The 22,098-nt window shown below is 44.0% G+C and overlaps 1 protein-coding gene across 38 annotated transcripts in view; it reads left to right on the forward strand.

Annotated features, from left to right (window-relative positions):
• NRXN3 (neurexin 3) overlaps positions 1–22,098 on the forward strand; it is a 1,722,001-nt gene that overhangs the window by 109,348 nt on the left and 1,590,555 nt on the right. For 21 of the 38 annotated variants that reach the window (XR_010151246.1, XR_010151247.1, XM_063793837.1 and 18 more), the window contains exons 4-5: positions 17,761–17,790; positions 20,591–20,602. The exons of 7 other annotated variants lie outside the window; for them this stretch is intronic. Coding sequence is in view for 28 of the 31 variants with exons in the window: in XM_063793837.1 (XP_063649907.1) it covers positions 17,761–17,790; positions 20,591–20,602 (42 nt within the window). In the remaining 3 variants the exon portion in view is untranslated. The remainder of the gene's footprint in view (positions 1–17,760; positions 17,791–20,590; positions 20,603–22,098) is intronic. 10 more of the 38 variants (XR_010151248.1, XM_009428211.5, XM_024348613.3 and 7 more) reach the window with 1 other exon arrangement.

Below are 22,098 nucleotides of genomic sequence, written 5' to 3' on the forward strand. Positions count from 1 at the left end.
ACTCACTCAACAAATATTTATGTTCCAGGAACTGTTCTAGGCCATGGGGACAAAACAGTGAACAAAACAGAAGACATTCAGTGCCCTCATGGACCTTTTATTTTAGACAGAGGCAGACAATGATCTAAAATGTACACACAGACACACACATATCTATGTATATATACATATACTTTATATGCATACATATATACACACGTATATGCATATTATGTATATGCATGTTATGTATATATTACATATATATAGTATCGGGGGTGGATGGGAAGTGCTGTGGAGAAAATTGAAGCAGGATAGAGGAGAAGTCCCTAATTTACAACAGGTAGTCAGGGAAGTACCCTCTGATAAGATGATATTTGCTGGGAAACCTCAAGGAAGCGAGGGAGTAAGTCCAACACCTCGTTTTGTTTGTAAAGTGCCACGTGGCGGCTTCTCTTTCTGGTTCCCAGCAGAGAAGTGACCAGGGGTCACCACATAGAGCTGGGCCCTGCAAAGGGTCTCCCAGCCAAGGGGGTGAATGGGGGTATGAATCCAACCTGTGTTCCTCTTGCCAAGCTTGTGCCCGTGAGGCTGCCTCTGACCAAAGGGGCATCTTTTTCTAGTGCTCACACAGGCACCATATTGGTCCTGGGTGAGATAACATGGTGGAGTGAAACGCAGTGGACCCATAGGCCTTCTGCCATCCTTTCAAAGGGGTAGAGGTCTGAGGAATACCCTTCCTCAGATAACAGCAACTATGACCAGCCTGACCGACACCATTTCAATTTCATGGCTGTTGTCTCATTTTGTTCTGTTATCCCTCTGAGGTGTGTAGCCCGAGTGTCATTTCAGTGCTGAGGAAGTTGGGCCCAGGGAAGTTAAATGATGTGTGACGGTCACCCAGCTGTTGAGTGGCAGGGCCAAGAGGGGATTGCAGCCTAATTTCAGATCTTGTGCTCTTCATTCTTTCCTTGAAGTGTCAAGGGCTGATTACCAATCTTGTTGCCCCACCAACCCCTTGCTTTTTTGTGGTTTCTGAGCCTGAAGCAAATCACTGGTTTGGACCCTTCACTTGTAGCCCTGGACATGGCAGGAGGTGGCCTGAGCGTGCCCGGCCCTGGCTGAGGTCAGTGGGGGCCTCCTGCCTCTCTGAGCCCCTTGCCAGGCATTCTGGAGCCAGCAGCGCTGTGGTTCTGAAACAAGAAGCCTTCAGCAGTTCTCTGACTCTTTTTTCCTTCCCCTCAGGAAGTCAAGTTGGGGATTTTATGAGCTAATGTAACTATTTACCCAGAGGCCGCTGGAAGACTATAAAGGGATGATTGATTAATTGATTAATTTTACATGTGGAGGAGATGAGTTAGAAGTAACCCTACTGTAAAGCAGTCTGAGATGGGGCCTGGTGGGCAACACCTTTCCCAAGGTCCCAGAGGCAGGTTAGGGACTTGGAGCAAGAGCCCAGGGCACCCAGGAAAAAGGGGCAGGCACATTTTCTTCCACCTCATGGGGTGAAATCCACATTCCCTGCTTGTAACCTTTGGGGAGGAGGTTCAGAATAATAACAGTAACAATAAGCACTTGGCAGGTGCTGAAGAGGGCCCGGGAGCCCAGCTCTGACATTCTTTTAACCCTCCATGTCAGCTCCTCCAGGTTGGTGTTACCATCCTCAGCACAGACGGAGAAAAGCTGCTGCAGGGAGCTTCAGTAACTTGCCCAGGTCACCTCCTGCTAGTGACTAGGCCAGGATCCCGGATCTGTCTGCCTCCAAAGCTTGTGCTCTTGTTCTTCCAGACCCTGCCTTTCACACGACAGAGCTGTGGGCCAGGCTGTGTCCTATTTGTGTCTGCATTCCCAGCTCTTTGCACAGCACATGGCACAGAGCTTAACCTCAAAAATCTCTATTGAACAAGAAGTATGGCCACAAGCACAAGGGGAGTTTTGAGTTTGTAGGGTTCTAAGACATGGTGGAGCTTAAAGGGTATCCTGTCCAAGGAGTGCAAACTGAGGCCCAAGAAGGGAAGGGACCTATCCAAGGCCATGTTACCCATTTGTGGCCTGGCAGGGACCCCTGTCAGGTGCCTTATCCCATGCTTTTGTACATTGGGATTTGTCACTGGTCTTCCTGGGCTGCTTGTAGGGCAGAGGTGGGCATCTCTGCCCTGCCTTTAACCTTCCCCTGCCTTTTGCCTGTTCTAGAACTCTCTAGAAGCCATTTGGAGGTGAGGAAGAGGGAAGAGTAGTGGGTTAGAGCACAGGGAACAATTCTGGGACCTCTGGGTGTGAGACCCTTCTTCTCCCCTCCCCCAGTGCTTCTCCCTCCTGCCTGGAGGGGCTGTTTATGGTGCTCCAACGACAGCCTCTCTCCTCCGAAGGGATAATTTCTCAGGCTCTGCCTGCTGATTAGACCTGGAATTTAAATGAATAACTGTGACCTTGTGGAAGTGCCCTAGTTATTCAGAGGCCCGATGAGGAAATAGGCCTCCTGCTTCCGTCCATCAGAGCCCTGGCAGGCACGGTGGGAGGGGCTCCTGTCTGCTGGGCCCCCAGGAGGCCTCCGTCTGCTGTTGCCAAAGGAACAGACGCCTTTGCTGGAGCCTTCCCCTACCCGCTCTTGATCTCCGCCCCGTATTGTGTTCCTCCTCCATCGTAAGTCATCTCAGGCTGTCCTTGGGGAGGGGACCTGATTATGTGTCCTGGGTCTTGCCCTGTCTCCAGGGAGCCACTCAGTCCAGCCTGAACCCAAAGCTTGGAGACAGCTCGAGTCTGACTTTTGTTTGTGGGCACAGAGGGGATGCACTTGAAGCTTGTTGCTCACAGGGCGACCTGCAGAACCGACCAGCAGATTCTCAGGCCTGCTGAATCAGAATCTGCATTTTATCAGGACCGCTAGGTGTGTACTCATTAAAGTTTGAGCCACACTGAGCTCAAATTCCCACTCTCTCCTCCCATTTGGGACCAACAGGGCTGTCTTTACTGAGAAGTTGCGGTTCACCTCGCGAAAGCCCTCGTCTTCCTCTCTTGTGCTGGGCACAGAATGAGATATCTGATCTGGTTGTGGGGAGGAGGAAGGAGAACGAGATTAGGGAAGGGAACGAGAATGAACACTTACTGACCACTTAGTCTGCGCTGGTCACTGTTCAGGCACACTCTGTCTGACATGTTACATCTTTCATGTAGACGTAAGGCAAGATAGCATCGGATGGAGCAGGAGTTGGCAAACTATAGCTTGAGGGTCAAATCCAGCTTGCAGCCTGGTTTTGTATGGCTTGAAAGCTAAGAATGGGTTTTACATTTTTAAATGGCTGGGAACGGTCAGAAGATGAACAATTTGTAAGACAAAAATTTTATGAAATTTGAATTTCCATGCTCGTAAAGTTCTTTCGGAACATAGCCACACCTATTCCTTTATTCCTTTATGCACTGTCTCTGGCTAACATTTTTTTTTTTTTTGAGATGGAGTTTCACTCTTGTCACCCAGGCTGGCATGTAATGGTGCAATCTCGGCTCACTGCAACCTCTGCCTCCCGGGTTCAAGCAATTCTTCTGCCTCAGCCTCTCGAGTAGCGAGGATTACAGGTGTGTGCCACCACGCCCAGCAAATTTTTGTATTTTTAGTAGAGACGGGGTTCCACCATGTTGGCCAGGCTGGTCTCAAACTCCTGACCACCTGTGATCCACCTGCCTCAGCCTCCCCAAGTGCTGGGATTACAGGTGTGAGCCACCTCACCTGGCCTGTCTTCGGCTACTTTTGAGCTGCACAGGCAGAGTTGCATAGTTGTGATGGAGCCTCACAGCCTCTAAAGTGTTTACGATCTGGCTCCTTATTAAACAAAAGTTTGCCACCTCTGTCTCTATCATGGCACTGTGACCTATTCAAGTTACTTTACCTTTGTGGGGGTTCCACTTCTTTCATCTGCAAAATGGGGACAATAAGAGAACCTACCTCATGGAGTTGTTTCGAGCTTGTGTTAGAACAGTGCCTGGCACATAGTTAGCCATATATAAAATAGCTATTAGTATAAATGTGAAAGGAAAATAAATCTTGGGGCCCCCAAATCACTAAAGGGAAAAGTCAAGCTGGGAACTGCTTGGGGGAAACCTGCCTCCCATTCAATGCCACCCCTCTGCTCGCTGGGATAGATGCATATCTGATTGCCTCCATTGGAAAGGCTAATCAGAAACTCAAAAGAATGCAACCCTTCATCTCTCACCTTTCTGTGCCCTGGAAGCCCCCTCCTCTCTTCTTGCCTTTGCTTCAAGTTGTCCCGCCTTTCCAGACCGAACCAATGTACTTCTTACATACATTGATTGATATCTCATGTCTCCCTAAAATATATAAAACTAAGTTGTGCCTGGACCTCCTTGGGTACGTGTCCTGCTGACTTCCTGAGGCTGTGTCAGAGTGGGTCCTCAACTTTGGCAAAATAAACTTTCTAAATTAACTGAGACCTCAGATTTTTGGGGTTCACATAAGTTATCCATTTGATCCTTTAAGCACATGTTTCCATTTTATAGATGAAAATACTTTGGCTCAGAAAGGTTTTTTTAAAAACGGAAAATCAACCCACCGTTGTAGCTGTGTCTTGGTCTCCCTAATTGTCTTGAGGCATGCTCCTGTGCAGTGCTGTAGAACCTCCCCAAACACACCTGCTGTTCTCTCCTGTCACGTATTCTCTCCCATCTGTCCTGCCCTTTGTGCTTCCAGTCAAGAGGTCCCTCAAACTTAGATCCCAGCCATTGTTCTCAAGTGGGGCTTAGGAACCAGTAAAAAGGGGCAAAGGAGACCAATAGTTTGTAGAGAGCCCACAGTGTGCCAGGCACCTACCACTTCACCCATGAAGAACCTTGAGCTCCAAGACATTGCATCCTTTGCCCAAGGTCAGAAGCAGGTATGGTAAGTTTCAGAATGTAAATGCAGGTCTGGAATTCTGCTTGGTAGTTCTGCCACTTTTCCCAGGAGGTGTACGCCCTTGGGCAAGTCTTGTAACCTCTCTGGGCAATAGGCTTCTTTTCTTTAACCTGATAGATTAGAATCAGATGACCTTTCAGGCTTCTTTGATTCTGAGGCTGTATGCTTAGACCATCTGACTGAGATGCCTTGGGGAATAGCAACCAGGAGAATGCCTTCTCCATTACCAAAGACTTCAACCTCCTAACTCTAGTAGTACCTATGAGATATTTTGTTTTTTTCTTTGCTATTCTTTGGGGCAATACTCTTACTTGCTTTTCTTCCTTATTACTTTATGAGAAAAAAACACTTGAAATTGTTGAGCTTGTATTTTAAGCCAGGCATGGAAATATTAAGTATTACATGCCTCATTTAATGTTTTTGACATTCCTAGGAGGTAAATTGCTATTTGGCCCATTTCACCCATGAACCAATTGAGGCTCAGGTACAATAAGTACCTCACTGATACAACCCAGTAAAAAGTAGTGGAACAGAATGCAAACCCTGGTAGGTGCGGCCCAGGAGACATCTCCTAGGGAGTTCCACTAGAGTGTACACTTCACAAAGGTACACTGGTGTTTACAACTGTGCCCTCTTAGCCTAGAACTCTGACAATACATTGCAGGCACAGAAAAACACTTCCTGAATGAATCAACAGTGCTTAGGACTCAGCTCTTTGTTTTATCCCACATCCTGCTGAAAGAAAGTCCGCTTTTTATTGGGGTTCACCCTGAGACAGAAGGTAATTGAATGAATCTTTATTCAGTGCCCATCTTGGGCTTGGCTCAGTGGGAGATGGAGGCTGCAGGGAAATCTACCTCCATTGCGTGTAATTAGATTGGAAGGGGGCCCTCAGCTGGGCTAGCAGTGCTCAATTCCCAGCCAATTGCCTGGCTGGGGCCCAGGAAGACCCCCCTGGCTCCTGTAGCTGTTCTCGATGAGTAAGTGTGAGTAAGGAGCTGCTTCTCAACCTGCCTCCAGCTTTGGCTCACTCAGGGATGCAGATCACTGGGCCTTGGTGCTTTTTTCTAGAGCCGTTAGAAATCCCTCCTTTATTGTCTTAGGCAGACCCACCGGGGTATTGGTTATGGTCACATTTCATTTCCCAGTTCTGGAGGGCAAGGCCAGAGTTTTAGCTGGAAAAATCATTTGTGGTATCCTGCCCCTGACCCTGCCAAATGGGCGGAGGTGTTTATTTGTTGCTCCAGTGTTGAGGGCAGCAGTGGCATTTAGAAGGAAGGGATAATGAATGTTAAATGTGCTGTGATATGCAGAAGAGCCTCATTCAAAGTTTTGTGCTGCTCAAAATGTCATTGATGAGACCATTGCGAGACTATTCTAGACCAGTTCCCTCCCTGTCCAGGAGGGGGAAATGAGGCAACAGACCTCCCACACGACTCAGCTAAGCCACACAGCTAGTTTGGGACAGCCTTGGAGACCCTCCCAGTCTGCAGACCTGCCTAGGGAGGTCTGGTAAGGACGAGGCTAAGCTTGTCAGTTTGCTAGGCTAGGCCTCAGGAGGGGTGAGGAGGTGGAATGCAGCTGAGAGTCCAGGGCAGTGGGTCCCTTTATGGGGTAGCTTAGCTGACTGTGACCATGTAGGGAGGCATCTGAGGATGCACTGGGCAGGTGGTCCGCTAATGCTGCCAGCTTATTAGAGAAATGGTGTTGGCAAGAGATGGAGGGCAGGGCAGAGAGAGGACCTAGATAGACCAGTCCCCTAAATAATGGCAGCAATAACTACATGCTTTTGAGCCCTTCCTTTGTGCTAGGAACTGTGCTAAGTGTATTCCATTTGTGGTTACATGTGACTGTCACAGTGATTCTGAAAGGATATTTTGCAGATGAGAGGCAGGAAATTTTACAGGTATTTTTCAGGTGAGAGGCAGAAGGAAGTGCAAAGTTAACTTGCTCAGAAGTCCCACCATTAGTGAGAGGTGGAGCTGGAATTTGAATCCAGGCTTTGGATTATTGAGAGCAGTGTTCTGCAAACTCTGGTATGCATCAGAATCACTTGGAGAGCTAATGAATGAGATCCAGGCTCACTAAACTAGGATAGTTCTCCCAGGTGATTCTAATACAACCAAAGTTTGAGAATCACTGTTTTAAAATAAAGTCATCTTGAAGATGAAGGGACCTGAAAACTTCACTCTTCACCATAATTTTATACTCCCACATATATCATGAGTAGTGTGGGAGATTGTGAAGAGGAGGTAGAAGGGAAGATGGGATGATGATCTTCCTTTGAGTTCCCCATGGCTTTTAGGCCATAGGTCTAGTAAAGCCATCATGATGATACACCATAGTCAGCTGTGTACTTTCTGGCCCCCTTATCTGCTACCGTGGGCACTTGAAGGACAGCAGTGTCTTACTGTTTGAGAACAGAGATTTATCCATGCATGTATTCCTACTACCTGCCACATTGTAGGTGCTCATAAACCTGTGGTTAGAATCAGCATTTCAAGGAAGGAAGAGGCCCAATAGATTGTCAAGTCTGTCTGTGCACCTAATTTTTGAATCTCTTCTGTAAGAGTTAATTCAGACTTGGCTTGGACCCTTTCAGAGTTGAGCAACTCATTGCTCCTTTAGCTTTTCCATTCCATTCCAACAGCACTGAACGTTTGAAAGCTCTTTCTTATCTTTAGTTGCTATAGCCTCCACCACCTGTATGGCTTCCAGCCCTTGGAGACACACAGAATAGCTCTAATTACACTCCTAGTGTTTGAAGACAGGGCTTTTGCCTTTAAGGATCTTCTTTTCTAAAGGCTAAAACATCTCCAGTTTTTTTTTAAAGCATTCTCCTACAAGGGGTTTTAATTCTTTCTTCCAGGTCATTGTTCTCTGAAAAATGACACATTTTATTTTTTGCATCCTTTCCAAAGAAGGATGCCCACACCACATACAGTATTATGAGTATGATTGGGATCAGTTCAATTCATTATAGAGTGGTCTCAGGACTCCCCTTTTTTTTTTTGAGATGGAGTCTTGCTCTGTTGCCCAGGCTGGAGTGCAGTGGCGCAATCTCAGCTCACTGCAACCTCTGCCTCCCGAGTTCAAGCGATTCTCCTGCCTCAGCCTCCTGAGTAGCTGGGATTACAGGCACCCACCACCACACCTGGCTAACTTTTGTATTTTTAGTAGAGACAGCGTTTTGCCATGTTGGCCAAGCTGGTCTTAAACTCCTGCCCTCAGGTGATCCACCCGCCTCGGCTTCCAAAAGTGCTGGGATTACAGGTGTGAGCCACTGCACCTGGCCTGGACTCCCTTTTTCTAGACTAGATATCTATTAATGACAGCACCAAGCACCTTAGCCTTAATAAAAAAAGATTATAGTATTAATTGAACTTAATGTCAATGAAAGTCTTTACTATTGTAATGTCAGTGGAAGTCTTTACTATTTTTGTGCCCATTTCTCTCCCTTTCCTGGACTTGTGCAGTTAGTTTATTTAACTAAAGCTTGGGATCATTCTTTGACTTTGTTAAATCCAGCTTTGGATTTTAAAAATCCGTCACACCATGATCTATTTGGGTGCAGTGCTTTTATCTAGCACATCAGCTGTCCCTTCTAGCTTCATGTCATTCATGAATGAAGAACTATTTTAGGGAAGTTCATGACGGCTGGAGAGCAAAGACTTTCTTTCCTTTGGAATGATTCTTTTCTAAAAGTCATTACTGCTGCTCCTTTGGCCCTTAGAGTGATGGCATAACTACCTTTGTCTCTCTGTCTTCCACAGCATTAATGCATGAGGAAGCCTCACCACTCCTTCCCCACTAAGAGATGGAATAGCTTGGGAATATGCTGGAGACATTCTTTCCCCTACACTGTAGTTAGGCCATACAGAAGCTGTTGGTTACTCATGGGCATGATAGGAAGAAACCCTTTCTGTTCAGTCCAGCCACCTTGCCATAAGAACAATATTGGTCTCGTGGCAAACAGTGAGTGGGCTGGTATGATTACATGGTACAAAAGGCTAGGTGGTGAGGACTGAACATGGTAGTATCATGGAAGGGCAAAACCCAGAGGCTGGAATCTGGGCAACCCCTATCTTGGAGAATTAGCAGCAGGATCTCTCTCTTCTGAGTCTCTGGAAATCATCATCATCATCAGTCCAACAATTCGATCCATTCTCAGTGCTGTGTAAAGCTTGCAGAAAAGCCAAAATCCTGTATGTAAATCCTATATGATTATCCTGAGTGTTAGCTCATAATTGCTGTTAGGTGATTATTTGAAGCTTTGTATAGCTTGGCTGTAGTGGTGGCAGGCTATTGTTGAAGTCTGCCATTCTGATTATGGGTAGCATTCTCAGGGGATTTCAGCCATTTAAACCACCATTTTTATAGGTCAAAACAAGTCACCTATCAGCAGTTTAATACAGTCCTGCCCAATATGTTGCTTGGTCTCTTTGGAGATCATCGGAATTCATAGAGGCAAAGAATCTTAGAGTTGGGAGGACTTTCTGGTAATTATCTCCTACAACCTCATTCTGACTCTTTTTTATGGCATTTCTGGCAAATAAAATTTCCCTTATTATTTTACCCTCTGTTCATGCCAAACGTGCTTGTTTTTTTTTTTTTTTTTTTTTTCCATCATGCATGTACAACTTTAAAAACGCTTGACAGGGGCCAGGCGTGGTGGCTCACACCTGTAATCCCAGCACTTTGGGAGGCCGAGGTGGGCAGATCACGAGGTTAAGAGATCAAGACCATCCTGGCCAACATGGTGAAACCCCGTCTCTACTGAAAATACAGAAATTAGCTGGGCGTGGTGGCAGACGCCTATAATCCCAGCTACTGGGAAGGCTGGGGCAGGAGAATCGCTTGAACCTGGGAGGCAGAGGTTGCAGTGAGCTGAGATTGTGCCACTGCACTCCAGCCTGGCAACAGAGCGAGACTCCATCTCAAAAAACAAAACAAAACAAAACAAAACTGCTCAATGGTAGCTCTCATGTTCTTACATGAGTTTTTTACAAAGTTAGCTGCACATAGTAGTAGTTCCTTAAGCTGTTCTGCATGTTGACAGGTTTTGGGTCCCTCATGGTCCTAGGTATTCTCCTTGGGAATTAATACTCCACTTGACTAATGCCTCCCCTAATGTATGGCAACATACACTGAACCAAAACCCTGTATCTGGTATAGACAATGCTGAGAAAAGGCAAGACTTTTGAACATTTTTATTCTGGTAGTTAGAGGATTGCACTTAAGTGCCAAAATTTATGTTTAGCCCTTAAAATTAAATTTCACTTTTGCCTGTTCTCATCCTTTTGGACCCTAATTCTTATATCTAACAAATTAGTTATTTTCAGGTTGAGGTCATCACAACATCCAGACAGCATGCCATGAATGTCTTCAGACACATCATTGATCCAAATGTGGAGCAGGCCTAGGCTCTGCTGTAAGGAACTAGTGAACCCTGGGCAGAAAAAGTAGATTCAGGTTCACAGTGAAGGTCAGGGAATTACTCAGGGAAGGGCTGGTCTGAGACAAAATTATGGATTTCACCTGTAATCGCAACTACTCAGGAGGCTGAGGTGGGAGGTTCACTTGAGCCCAGGAGTTTGAGGCTGCAGTGAGCCACGATCCACGATTGTGCCACTGCACTCTAGCCTGGGCAACAGAGTGAGACCTTGTCTCAAAAAAAAGGGGGACTTAGGTAGAAGGTTTCTTCTAACCCTTCCCCTTTCCTGTAAGCATTCTTCTCAATCCCACGCTGTCTCCTGTGCCCTGCCTCCTGCCCATGGTGGCAGACTTCTTCAGTCTGCATGTCTCTTGACTTTCTCCATTCAAAAGCTCCTGTGCATGCCCCTGTCTTGGATGAGAGACCTTTAACCTGGCTGGCCTGATGGTCTCATACATGACAGTATCCATGATTGAGGAGTCTGAGTGGGTCTCATGTTTAAATTTGCGTTTTAAAGAGAGAAGTGGCTTTATACCACTAGATAACTTGGGGAAGGAAGAATTTCATGTTTTAGTAGATTCTGTGGATGAGGATTGAGGAAAGGGAGAAGACGGCCATTTAAAAGGGCTTCCCAGGGCCCTTTAAACCATGCTGAGCCAGGGTCATAAATGAAGCTGATGTCTAGGCACGATTTTCTGCTTCTGGATTCTCTGAGATATGTCTCCTTTCTTCTCCATTAGCACTGAACTAGAGGGGGTAACTGGTGTCATGGTTACCATCACAGGCTGGAAAGTCCATCTGCTGGTGCAGAGTCCTCACTTCACCCCTCACTAAGGTAGTGTGACTTTAGCTCTCAGCCTCGGTTTTCTCACGTGTAAAATTAATGGTATAGCAATGTCTTTCCCATAGAGCTGTATTTAATGAGATAACACATAGCCATGTCTCGTCTGTGATAAACAACCAACAGATATTAGCTGTTATTGTAATTCTCTTTACCAAGTTAACTGAATTCCGTCTCTTTAGTGCTTAAAATGCTAAGATGTGTATTTCAACTGGAAGATGAAATTCTTCCTTTCCCAGGTCATTTTTGGGAGGGTTATCAAGCCACTTTCCTCTTTAAAATGCAAATTGAACAACATGACTTTTTTTCCCTTTTCTCTCTTTTCCAAATTCCTGGTCACCCTACAGATACTTTTGGCTTCTGCAAATTTGGGGGCCCACCCTCTTCCCCCTTCAGTATCTACTGAGTTCTTCCAGAAACATCAGGTGAATGTTTCTATGACCTTCTGATTTTGCGTAATTACTCTTTTAAAAAGTCCTTGTGGCTTCATAAGAATTCATCGTTGGCACTTGGCACTTGCAGCAATTAGTGACATTTAATTTCTCTACTTCACTATGAAAAAAAGAGATGATATATGTGGATTTTTCACTGAGATAAAAGTTACTCTGAAAGCGAGTGAAATAAAAGTCTTGGCAGAGATAACTTTTTCTTTCGTCTTTTCTGAATCTTTTTCTTTTTTTCTCCCCTTGTGAGTGACTTCCTTCCTTCCCCGAAATGCTTTTGCCAATTACCCAGCCAGGGTGAAGGAAAGAAGAATGGATTTGAAAACCATCTGAGGTGGGTGGGATATTATAGATTTAAGGGGGAGACAATATTAGCTTAAATGATGGAGGCCTTCAACTTCTGGCCTGGTTCCTGAACATTACATCTTCCTCTTGCCTGTTTCAGTAAATGGTTTCTATTCTCTGTATTAGTCATTCTCATGACAGGCTTCATGATGGCCACAGCCGCTTACAAATGACTTTGCTTTCATAGCCATTTCCATTTTCCCGAGCTGCAAAAGCAGCTATAGCTATCTCCATGGGGATTTTCCCAAAGGGTGTAACATAGTTTAGAGGGCCTTACGTGTACTTTGCATATAATTTACATATGATTTGCAGTCTATTCTAAGGCAATTTCAACTTTGTATGCCTTATCTCCTGGTGATCTTTTTCTCCTCTTATTCCTCTATGTACCCTGCGAACCTGTGCGCCACAGATAGGCAGGTACAAGAAGGGTGGAATATATTAACAGGACTAGAAAGAGGGAGGTGGAAGGGTCAAAAGTATCAGACATCCTGTTGGGATCCAGCTGGAGTAGCACTTTTTCAGGGTGTGACATCAAACAGGAGACACTTCCGTTGCTTTCTTATATTTTTGTAATTATTTTTTAAAAAAGGAATTGTAGTTCCATAAGAATTTGACATTGGCAATTCTTAATTTCCTTAGATGAACTTTAATGGTGCTGCATTTTGAGTCATAGCTGAAGATCTGTTCAAAGCCAGAGCCGATGATGAGACTGTTTTGGAAAGGTGTGGTCCCCTCTGCTTCCATGAGCCCCCCATTTTAGCCTGTGCCTTTTCTTTTGGCAGCCCTGGAATATCAAACCCAGAATAAATGCCAAACTCCAAAACCAGCCAGGGTGCTTGTCCTAGGGCTGGCAGTGTGGCCTGGGAGATTGCTGCTGATGGGCATGCATTTTGACCCCGTTTCTGAGGTCGACTAGAAGGTCCATCTTCATTTTTACCCCTTCCTCATCTACAACATACAGAATGCATGCCTAGCATAGACTCTGTTTCCTTTCTTGCTAATTATATCCTACTCAGTTAAGATTTTTTGAGCATTATTTTCTATAATTTATGTTGGAAAGCCATATAGTTCCTTTTCCTTTTTTTTTTAATGTAAAATTATTTCAACATTTATATCTTAATGTTGAATATGCTTGGAAAAAAGAACCTCCAGGATATCTTAATATTTCCCCACTCCTCCCAGGTTAAGACTCAGGGCTCCAACCCCTTTTCCTTTGAGGTGTCATTCACTGACACAGGTGCTGACCCTCTCATCTATGAATGGGGTTGTGAGAAGCCCTTATATTAATATTTGTCCTGACTCTCTCTCAGACTGTAGTCTTACATTGTTAAGGGCACACTGGATCTTTTGCTTGACTGATTCCTCCTTTCAGCTCTTTATGTGTCAAACAGAACTTATTATCCCCACCACCTTGAATCCACCCCCCTACTCCATCCCACCTTCCTATTTCTGTTACTGTTTCCCCCAGTCTCCCATCCACCACTCTCCTAAAGGATCTCATCCATCACTGAAGCCTGTTCAATCCTCTTTTTTCTTTTCTTTCCCACTGCCATGATACTAATGTAGGTCCTTCCCCTGTAACTGAACTCTGTGCCTCCGTCTCTTTCCCCCTGATCCATCTCGTTCACAGTATTGCAAAAATAATCTTCTTCGATAACATCTTCCTTGGGTTTTTCTTTTGCCCATGAACCCTCAATGTCTCCCATCAATGACAAGATCAAGTCCACTTTGCTTAGCCTTGAAACTCCAGACCTCCATACTCTGATTCTTAGGATCATCTTTCCCTTTTTCCTTATATGAACTATGCATATGTATTCATTCCTTTATTTGTATAGCATGCTGTTACGTCTCAACCACGTACCTGGCAGTGTCCTGGTTGCTTCTGAAAAGCTGAACAGAAAAGTCCTTACCAATGCACTTTATGATCCTGGTAGCTCATGCTGCTACTTGGAATGTCCTCCATCTAAACCCTAAACCATTTTCCAAGACCTGTTAAAAATTCCTCTGTCCTCCAGAAACCTTTTCTGAGCACCTGGAACCCTCTTTATAGTCCCTACTGGTCTTATTGTCTGAATTAATCATTTGACACTTAGGAATTATCCATTCACTCCTCATTCAATCATCAAACACACACTGAACACCTATTGTCTGTCAGGTACTATAATAGGCGTTGCCTTACGTGTCAGTATATTTCCATAGCATAATAAAAATAACATCAACATCAACTCTTATAAAGCTCGTGTCAGGCTGGGCGTGGTGGCTCATGCCTGTAATCCCAGCATTTTGGAAGGCTGCAGCGGGCAGATCACCTGAGGTCAGGAGTTCGAGACCAGCCTGGCTAACATGGCAAAACCCCGTCTCTACTGAAAAATACAAAATTTAGCCAGGCATGGTGGCACACACCTGTAATCCTAGCTACTCAGAAGGCTGAGGCAGGAGAATCACTTGAATCTGGGAGGCAGAGGTGGCAGTAAGCCGAGATTGCACCATTGCACTTTAGCCTGGGCAACAGAGTGAGATTCCGTCTCAAAAAAAAAAAAAAGAAAAAGCTCCTATGTGTAGGCACAAATTTATATATGTTAATCCTCAAAGTAACTTTTGAGGTAGGCATTATTATTAGTCAAATTTTATGATAGGAAAATCAAGGCAAAGAAACGTATAACAACTTTCCTAGCGCCACAAGTTAGAAAGTAGCACAGATGGAAATCAAACCTGGCTCTGAAGTCCTTGATCTTAACCCCCATGCATCACTGTCAGGTATGAGTATATATGGCAAATGTGTGTGTGTGTAAATATAAGCACATGCACACCTTCGCAGCTAGACTGAACTCTAGAGGTCAGGGATGATGTCCCACACTTACTTCTATCCCCACTACCTTATTCAGTCTATGCATGTGGTAGATACATGAATTGTTTGGATGATTGGTTGTTGGTACTTCCATTCACTGTTGAGGGGCTTGAGATTTTTAGCAACAAGTAGGAGTGTTTTGAGGTAGAAGGCGGAGAAGCAGGATTTCAAAATAGACCTGGGCATGATGGAATTCTTGGTTTCCAGTTTTTAACTCTGCAAGCTCTGAGGACAGGTTTGTGCAAGAAAATGTACTGATGTAAAAGCCCTTGAAAGTGGAAGATAATTCTTTTCTCAAAAAGCAAAATAAAACAAACCGTATTATGGTTACATGGTTTCTCCCCCCAGTCCTGTTTCCTGTCACACTGATTCATATCCATTTTGCTTTATTGGCTATAAAACCAAAGTTTTGGCATCAGGATCGTGTATCTCGTTTTCTGGCCTAGTATTTCTATTTAAGGGTTTTATAAGTTGAATATGAACATTTTATTTGAGTGGCAATACTGCAACTACATATGTAGTTTAATAAAACCTGATAAGTACATATTTGAATTTTAAAAACACAGGTGGTGAGTTATTTGCATTTTAAAAGGATTCTTCCCTTTACAAAAGGGTCCACTGCAGGGTTCTATTAAATATCCAATTCCCCTTAGTGCATTTATTATATGATTTAATTTACCAAAATTTGATTTATATGCCACTCTAAAGGGGTAGCTCTCAAGTTCCAGTAAGCATGGGAATCACTTGGGCAACTTGTTTAAAATTCAGATCTGGCCCCCCACTCCTTCCCAAAATTCTGATTCATTAGGTCTTGGTTCGTGAAGCCCAGGATCTTCGTTTTTTAATAAGCATCTCCAGGTGGCCGATGTAGATTGTCAGTGAAATACACTTTGGGAAGCATATAAGATAAAGCGCAACGATAGGGGTTTTTACGAGGCTTGAATCCCCTCTTACTACCAAATGTCCTGTTCACTCTTTATTTAGTAAATTTAAAAAATATTCACGTGGGTCAAATAAAGACTCTTCCATCTCTTTCCTACTCACTTCTTCCTGCAGCTGCCAAACATCTTTAATCTCAGGGGTAAAATGTTTGCCCTTTTTAACCCTCTATTGGACTCTTAGGTAGCTCTTCAGATCTTCCTTATTCTTTTCTTTTTTTTTTTTTTTTCTCTCTCTCTGTCTTTTTTTTTTTTTTTTTTTGAGACAAGGTCTTGCTCTGTCACCCAGGCTGGAGTGCAGTGGTGCGATCATAGCTCATTGTAGCCTCAAACTTCTTGGCTCAAGCAATCCTCCCACCTCAGTGCCCACCCGAGTAGCTGGGACTACAGGCATGCACCACCACCCACAGTTAATTCTTTAATTTTTATTTTGTAGAGACAGGGTTTCGCTATGTTGCCCAGGCTGGTTTCAAACTCCTGGACTCAAGCTATTCTCCTGCCTTGGTCTCCCAAAGTGCTAGGATTACAGGTGTGAGCCACTCTTGTGAGCGTCACCTACTGAATTCATACACCTGTTCTGTTCCTGTTCCCCTTGCCACATACTCCAACAGACATTTTAAGAACCGTTATTTCTATGGAAGTTTCTTTTAACCAAGTCTAGGGCCTTTTCTCCTCTCTTCTTACTATACCCTTCCCCCACAAAAGACCCAACATGAATTTTTTGAACAAAAGAAATCATGAGAATGACTTGTTTTGTCTTGATTTCATTCTTCCGTGAGTATTTATCCTGGTCCTAGAGCAACAAATACTAAAACTATCTATTTAAAATATTATAGTTTAATGAAACTTGTTTAACAAATAGACCCCCTGACATTTATGGCACATGTATCTGTGTATTTAATATATCATTGATCTTTTAAAAGTCAGTTGCTTGACCTATATTTTGTCTCTGATTACTTTTCTAAATCTCTAGTAATCTCCAAAAACATTTAGAGATTTCCATACTTTTTTTTTTCCTTTATTAATCCCCTATATCCCTGAATTTTGCTCAGAGTAAGGTTCTCTGGAGTGATTTGGATACGTCAAATATCTCCAGTAATAACAGAACCAATACAAGAGCAGATAACTGGTACAATTGGTTCCTGGTTAAAAATTTTTTCTTCTTAATAGATTTATCAAGGCTTGTGCTTTCCTGAACCAAGGAGCTCTTGATATCCCTGTTTGCCTTCCATAATAATATAGCCAGAGGTTCTGTTATCTATTTATTGGGACTTTACATACCTTTTATAACCATTCAGTGCTTGGCTAGTCCTCCCTGATCAAGTGTGGAGGCCTTTCTAGGAAAGATGGTGGGGGAGAAGTGGGAGAAGTGGAAGAAGTGGTATTGTTGTCCCTGGGCTAAGATGACAGTGATAGAAACAGTTCCAGGTTGTCTGAGCAACTCTTGTAAACAGGAACTTATTTGATACATTCCATATGATTCAATTTTTGTAGAAAAGACTATCTAGAGAAAAAAAAGTTGGATGGTAGTCTCTGGAAGGTGGGATTGCCATTGATATTTTTATTTTTGTTCTGATGATTTTTCCCAAGTTTCTACAGTGACCATGTATTGCTATTACAAGTAATTTAAAAGAAAGAAACCTACTTTACCTGGCGTCTTAAGTCTGCTTCCCAAGGGACTTAATCTTTAACAGATTTATCACAAATCCTACCTATTGCACAGAACAACGGTAAAAGGAAAGTTCTCGTGATTAGGCCCAGAGCAGTTCCGCAAACACAAGACTGTAAGCTAGAAAGCCAGGCTTTCTGCCCAGCAGCAGGAAGGCTGGGGTGTCCATGTTTGTTGCATGTCCCAGGGTATGTGCATGTGGAGTCTGACATGTGAGCAAGCGTGTGGCCCGTGTCACTCCTTTTTCCACTCAAGGATTAAGATTGTATTGCATTTGGGATTTTAACTTTGTCTTCTTTCTTTTTTTCCTTACCCTTCCCCACTCCTCTTCCCTTTCTCCCTCTTTCCCTTCCTCAGGCCTCTCCCACCTCATGATGAGTGAACAAGGTAGGTGCTTTGTGCTTGTGGTCCTGCAGCTGCCTGAACTGCTTGCCTCCGTGCCTCTGGCTGGTCACAGAGCCTCATCGTCACTGGCAGGTCATTCGCTGCCTGTCCTTCCTGCGTTGGGCCAGGCTGGCTGCAGGACCACCCTGCAGTGGGGGTGGGGGCACCTTCCTTGATGCATCGTGGTTTCCCACCCCTATTGTCCCCTTGGCTTCTCCATTCTCCACCACCATTTGTCATTTTGGGCGCTGGCCCTGCTGGGCTGCATCCGAGAGGGAAGCATGAAACCAGGCATGACGGTGTCGATAATGGGGGTGAATGAAGCTAATTTCAGAGCAACCAAGCGGTTAACTTCCTCCTGCTCCTCCCCAGGCCCCATGCCGGGGCTCCAGGCTGGGGGAGAGGAGCTGGGCTCCTCCCTGAATTTCCCTCTGCTTTTTGTCTTCCCCTCCATTACACTGCCCGTAATGATCTGCCTTCCATGGTCAAAGGAAGCCCTTGTGGGTTTGACTGTTTTCAGTTTTATATAAAAGCAAAAACCACCTAAAGAACATGCTAATGTCCTCATGGCAGAATACTAACTCATTATACACCCTAAAGAAAACTGCATATAAAGATCTGTAAATTCAGCATCTGCAACCTAAAATATTCAAATATGCAAGGAATGAACTGTGCAGGAAATTCAGCTCAGCTAAGCACAGGGTGGGATGTGAATGAAGCCTTTTTCTCCTAAATAAAAATTTTCCACATTATCAGCCTAAATCAGGAGTTGAGAGCTGAGCCTATTTAAAATTGTCTTTTCCTTCACAGTTCAATTGCTGCTATTGTGTTTCTTCTGAGCCTTGGGATGATTGCAAGATTGGTCTACCTGCCTTGCCCTGTAACCAAAAACTCTAATTTTTCTTGACTATGTCGTGTTGAAATATACATAGGACTCAGCACCTCTTCTGGAGGACCAAATAAAAGGGGAAAGAAGGATAATTCCATATATTCCTGTTTTTCTTGAGCTTTTGAGGAGGGTGGGACTTCCCCTCCCCTGCTCCCTGACATTGAGTCCATCAGACATTTTTGACGTAAACGGCAGTATCATCAAATCAAGGAACTGCCCGAGGCTGGAAGAAGTTTGTTTATGGCATCCAGTTAGCTGTGGAAGTGGGCAGTCGAGGGCATCCTGAACTGACAAAGCAGGGTAAGGAGGAAGCCTACTTTTCCAATGTAAATGTATCCTCCAGACCTAAGCCAAGATCAGTGGTGTGGACTTCAGAAATTTCAATAAGGAGATGGTTTGGTAGAGACCATATGTCAAAAAATAGAACTGGGAGAGGAGATCAGGTGACTTCTCTAGTATTAGAAGGGGCTCCAGAAGAGGCTGAGATGAAGTCTCTGTTCTTGCAGTTTAGTGAGGGAGGGAAGGGCCAACAGCAAGTGACTATGAGGTGGACATGAGTAGGGGATGTACCTGATGTTGACCAGTGTGCAGGTAGCTTGAGAGAGTTAAGCACATCTCTTTGAGGAACCGAGCTCTATGAATTGCTGGAATTCGATGGCTCACCTTTGGTGACAAGTTACACCAGCAAAAGCAGACTCTTAGAGTCCCAATAACCCCCTCCTACATTCTTTTTTCCCCTCCTACATTCTTTAGCCTTATGCTCCCACGTGCCCCTTGGGAGTTCTCCAAGCTTTTATAGTGGCTTGGAGAACTGAGTGCATCACATCATAGGGCAGAGTGTGGCAAATGGGATAGGCTGATGGGGACTTCCTTGATCTTGATTTAGCTTATTGCAGACACACTGATGCAGCATGGATATCTTGGAAGGCTAAATCCCAACACTGGTATGAAAAGCATTTGGAGAGCCTATATTATATTCCTTATGCACACACACAGAGCTTCAGATACAACCATGCTCCGGGGGAATAAGTCTGGTACCTTCTAGAAAGAGAGAAAGACATAATGACAGACATGGATGTTGTGAATTCCTCTTTTGAGAGGTTTTCAAGAAAGGATGCAGAATTCTTCTGGGTGACTGGTGCTACTAATATTTTAAGTTGCAACTTGAAGTTTAATCTGTTTTTAAGACAGTCCTTTGACTGCATTCCTCTTCCTTTCATTCTTTCCATTTCCTATCCCCTTATCTGTTCTCACCCATTTGATGATTACCTAAAAAACCGATACTCTTCTTCTCACCAGTACTCCTTTCCTTTTCCTTATTCCTTCAACATGAAAAAAGGAGGCTTCTGTCTGGTTTCTGCTGAATCTTAACAATTTATTTTTGTGCCCATAAATATGTGTGGAAATATTTATGTATGTTGTGTGTACACCACCTATACATGTGTGTTATACTCTTGGTCCTCATAACTCATATTAATGTTAGGAAAATACAGGAGAACCTAGCTTCTCCGAGATGTCCCCTAATCATTTTTAGATTAAGTGCATGCAATTTCACATACATGTGGCTGTGCAGTACTTTTGCATGCAGACTTTTTCATGTTTCTGAGGATGGGACTGAGAAGAAATGAATGGGATGGAGCTTGAACATGAAGCTGAGGGAGCAGCCTTGCTGGTCACAGCGTTTACTGCTTGTTTAAGCTTCCACGTTGTATGTTTGTTTTGCGCTGCCTCCTTAGGATGTTGCAATGCTACTGCCTTTACTGTTGTGAGTTTTTGTTTTGTGTGTTTTATGTCTCTTTGTGTGTTTGCAGTGTGCTGATGTTTGACTCTCCTTGCTCTCTCTCTGTCTCTCTCTTGCTGCCTCCATGGTGAACACCATGCTTCCTCTACTTAATTGGACCTTCATTTCTATAGGTAGAAGTAAAGGTAGAGCTCACTTTATTTTTATCATTATAACTATCAATCTGCCTTTTGAAATATTCATGCATCCAAGAGGATTGTCGATTCTGAATACAGTCCAGATTATAAATTAATGCTTTTAACAACAACTGAAAAATAAGAATAAAAATAAAAAGCCAATGCTATCATTTCCCTTCAGTGCATTTCATGTTCAGTGTTTGGGGATGATTCTGTGTTGGCCTGCCTCCCTCTAAACTGAGGGCGGGCCTTCTGCATGATCTTGTACTCTTTCTAGCAGGAACAGGGGAGGGTGTTCTAAGATCCCCTCCCAGTAAATATATTGAGGGAACAGGGGAAGTATGAAATTATGTGTCATTGTTGCTATTATTTGGAATAACTGAATTTGGGGATAACATTGGTGGGGGAAGGATGATAGATGAGAAAGGGAGAGAATTGGTGAATTGCCTGAAATTTTATTTAATGTGGAATTAGGGGGGATATTTATTTATTTCTCTTTTTTTCCTGTGTTGTTTTTCCTGTATATGTGGGATTCGGAATTTTCTGATGGGGTGATGGGTTCAGAAGGGTGGAACTGGGAGGGTGTGAAAGAACACAGGAATGAAAATGTGTTACACAGGAGGAAGAGGAGAAAGAGATAACGTAGGATTTTAACTTACAAAGCCAGCCTTTTGCCAGGTAGGCAGAGAAAAGGAGAGGGGCTGAGTGTGCAAACTTGCGCCAACACTCTGACATGCCTTTCATCGCACCACACCTTTGGGTAACGCATCCATTTCTAATCAAAGCTGTCGGAGACCCGAGCCTAGAGAACCTGGCTCACCAGCTCAAATTGGATTAGTTGTTCAGGAGTGAAGGGAGAGGTTAATTGATAAATTATAAATATGTATCTACATCTAGTCTTCCCTGTTTCCTCCCTAATTCTCCAGCCCCTATCTCAATGAGTCTGTGTGCTGTCTCTTCCTTCAAAGACTGGCAAGTAACAGAAGTAGGAAATGTGTTTTATGCCATGAGGATGTTGAAGAAAGAAGGGGCTGACAAGTTGTTGAAAACATGGATTCAGTGACACGTCTGTGAGATGGCTATCGCTTATTTGAGTTTTATGCTTTTCTGGGTCTTTGAAAAGTTATGTATGGTTGCCTTGGAAGCAGTTCAGTCCTTTCCACTTTGGGGTTGGTTGATTGCCTGTTCCTTTTATGCTAATCCCAGGTGGCTTCATTCTCAGAAATCTGTCATGGGGAACCCTTACCCCATTGCTAAGTTGGTATCTTTTGAAAGGAGGTGGGTGGGAAAGCAGGGAGAGGAAGAGGAATAAATGATTAAAGGGCTACATCTGGCTGTATCTCCACCTCTCCACTGACGCTACTTAGTGGAAGGCACCGGTGACCTCATAGGCACAGCCACCAATCTGCCTAGGACTCAACTTTTCTGATGCGTGTGGCACTGTTGCCTCTTCTCTCATTGGCAATACATTAGATTCAGTCTCTGTCTCTGTCTCCTTGTCTTTC

This window comes from Pan troglodytes, chromosome 15 (assembly GCF_028858775.2).
Source record: "Pan troglodytes isolate AG18354 chromosome 15, NHGRI_mPanTro3-v2.0_pri, whole genome shotgun sequence".
NCBI classification, from domain to species: Eukaryota; Metazoa; Chordata; class Mammalia; order Primates; family Hominidae; genus Pan; species Pan troglodytes.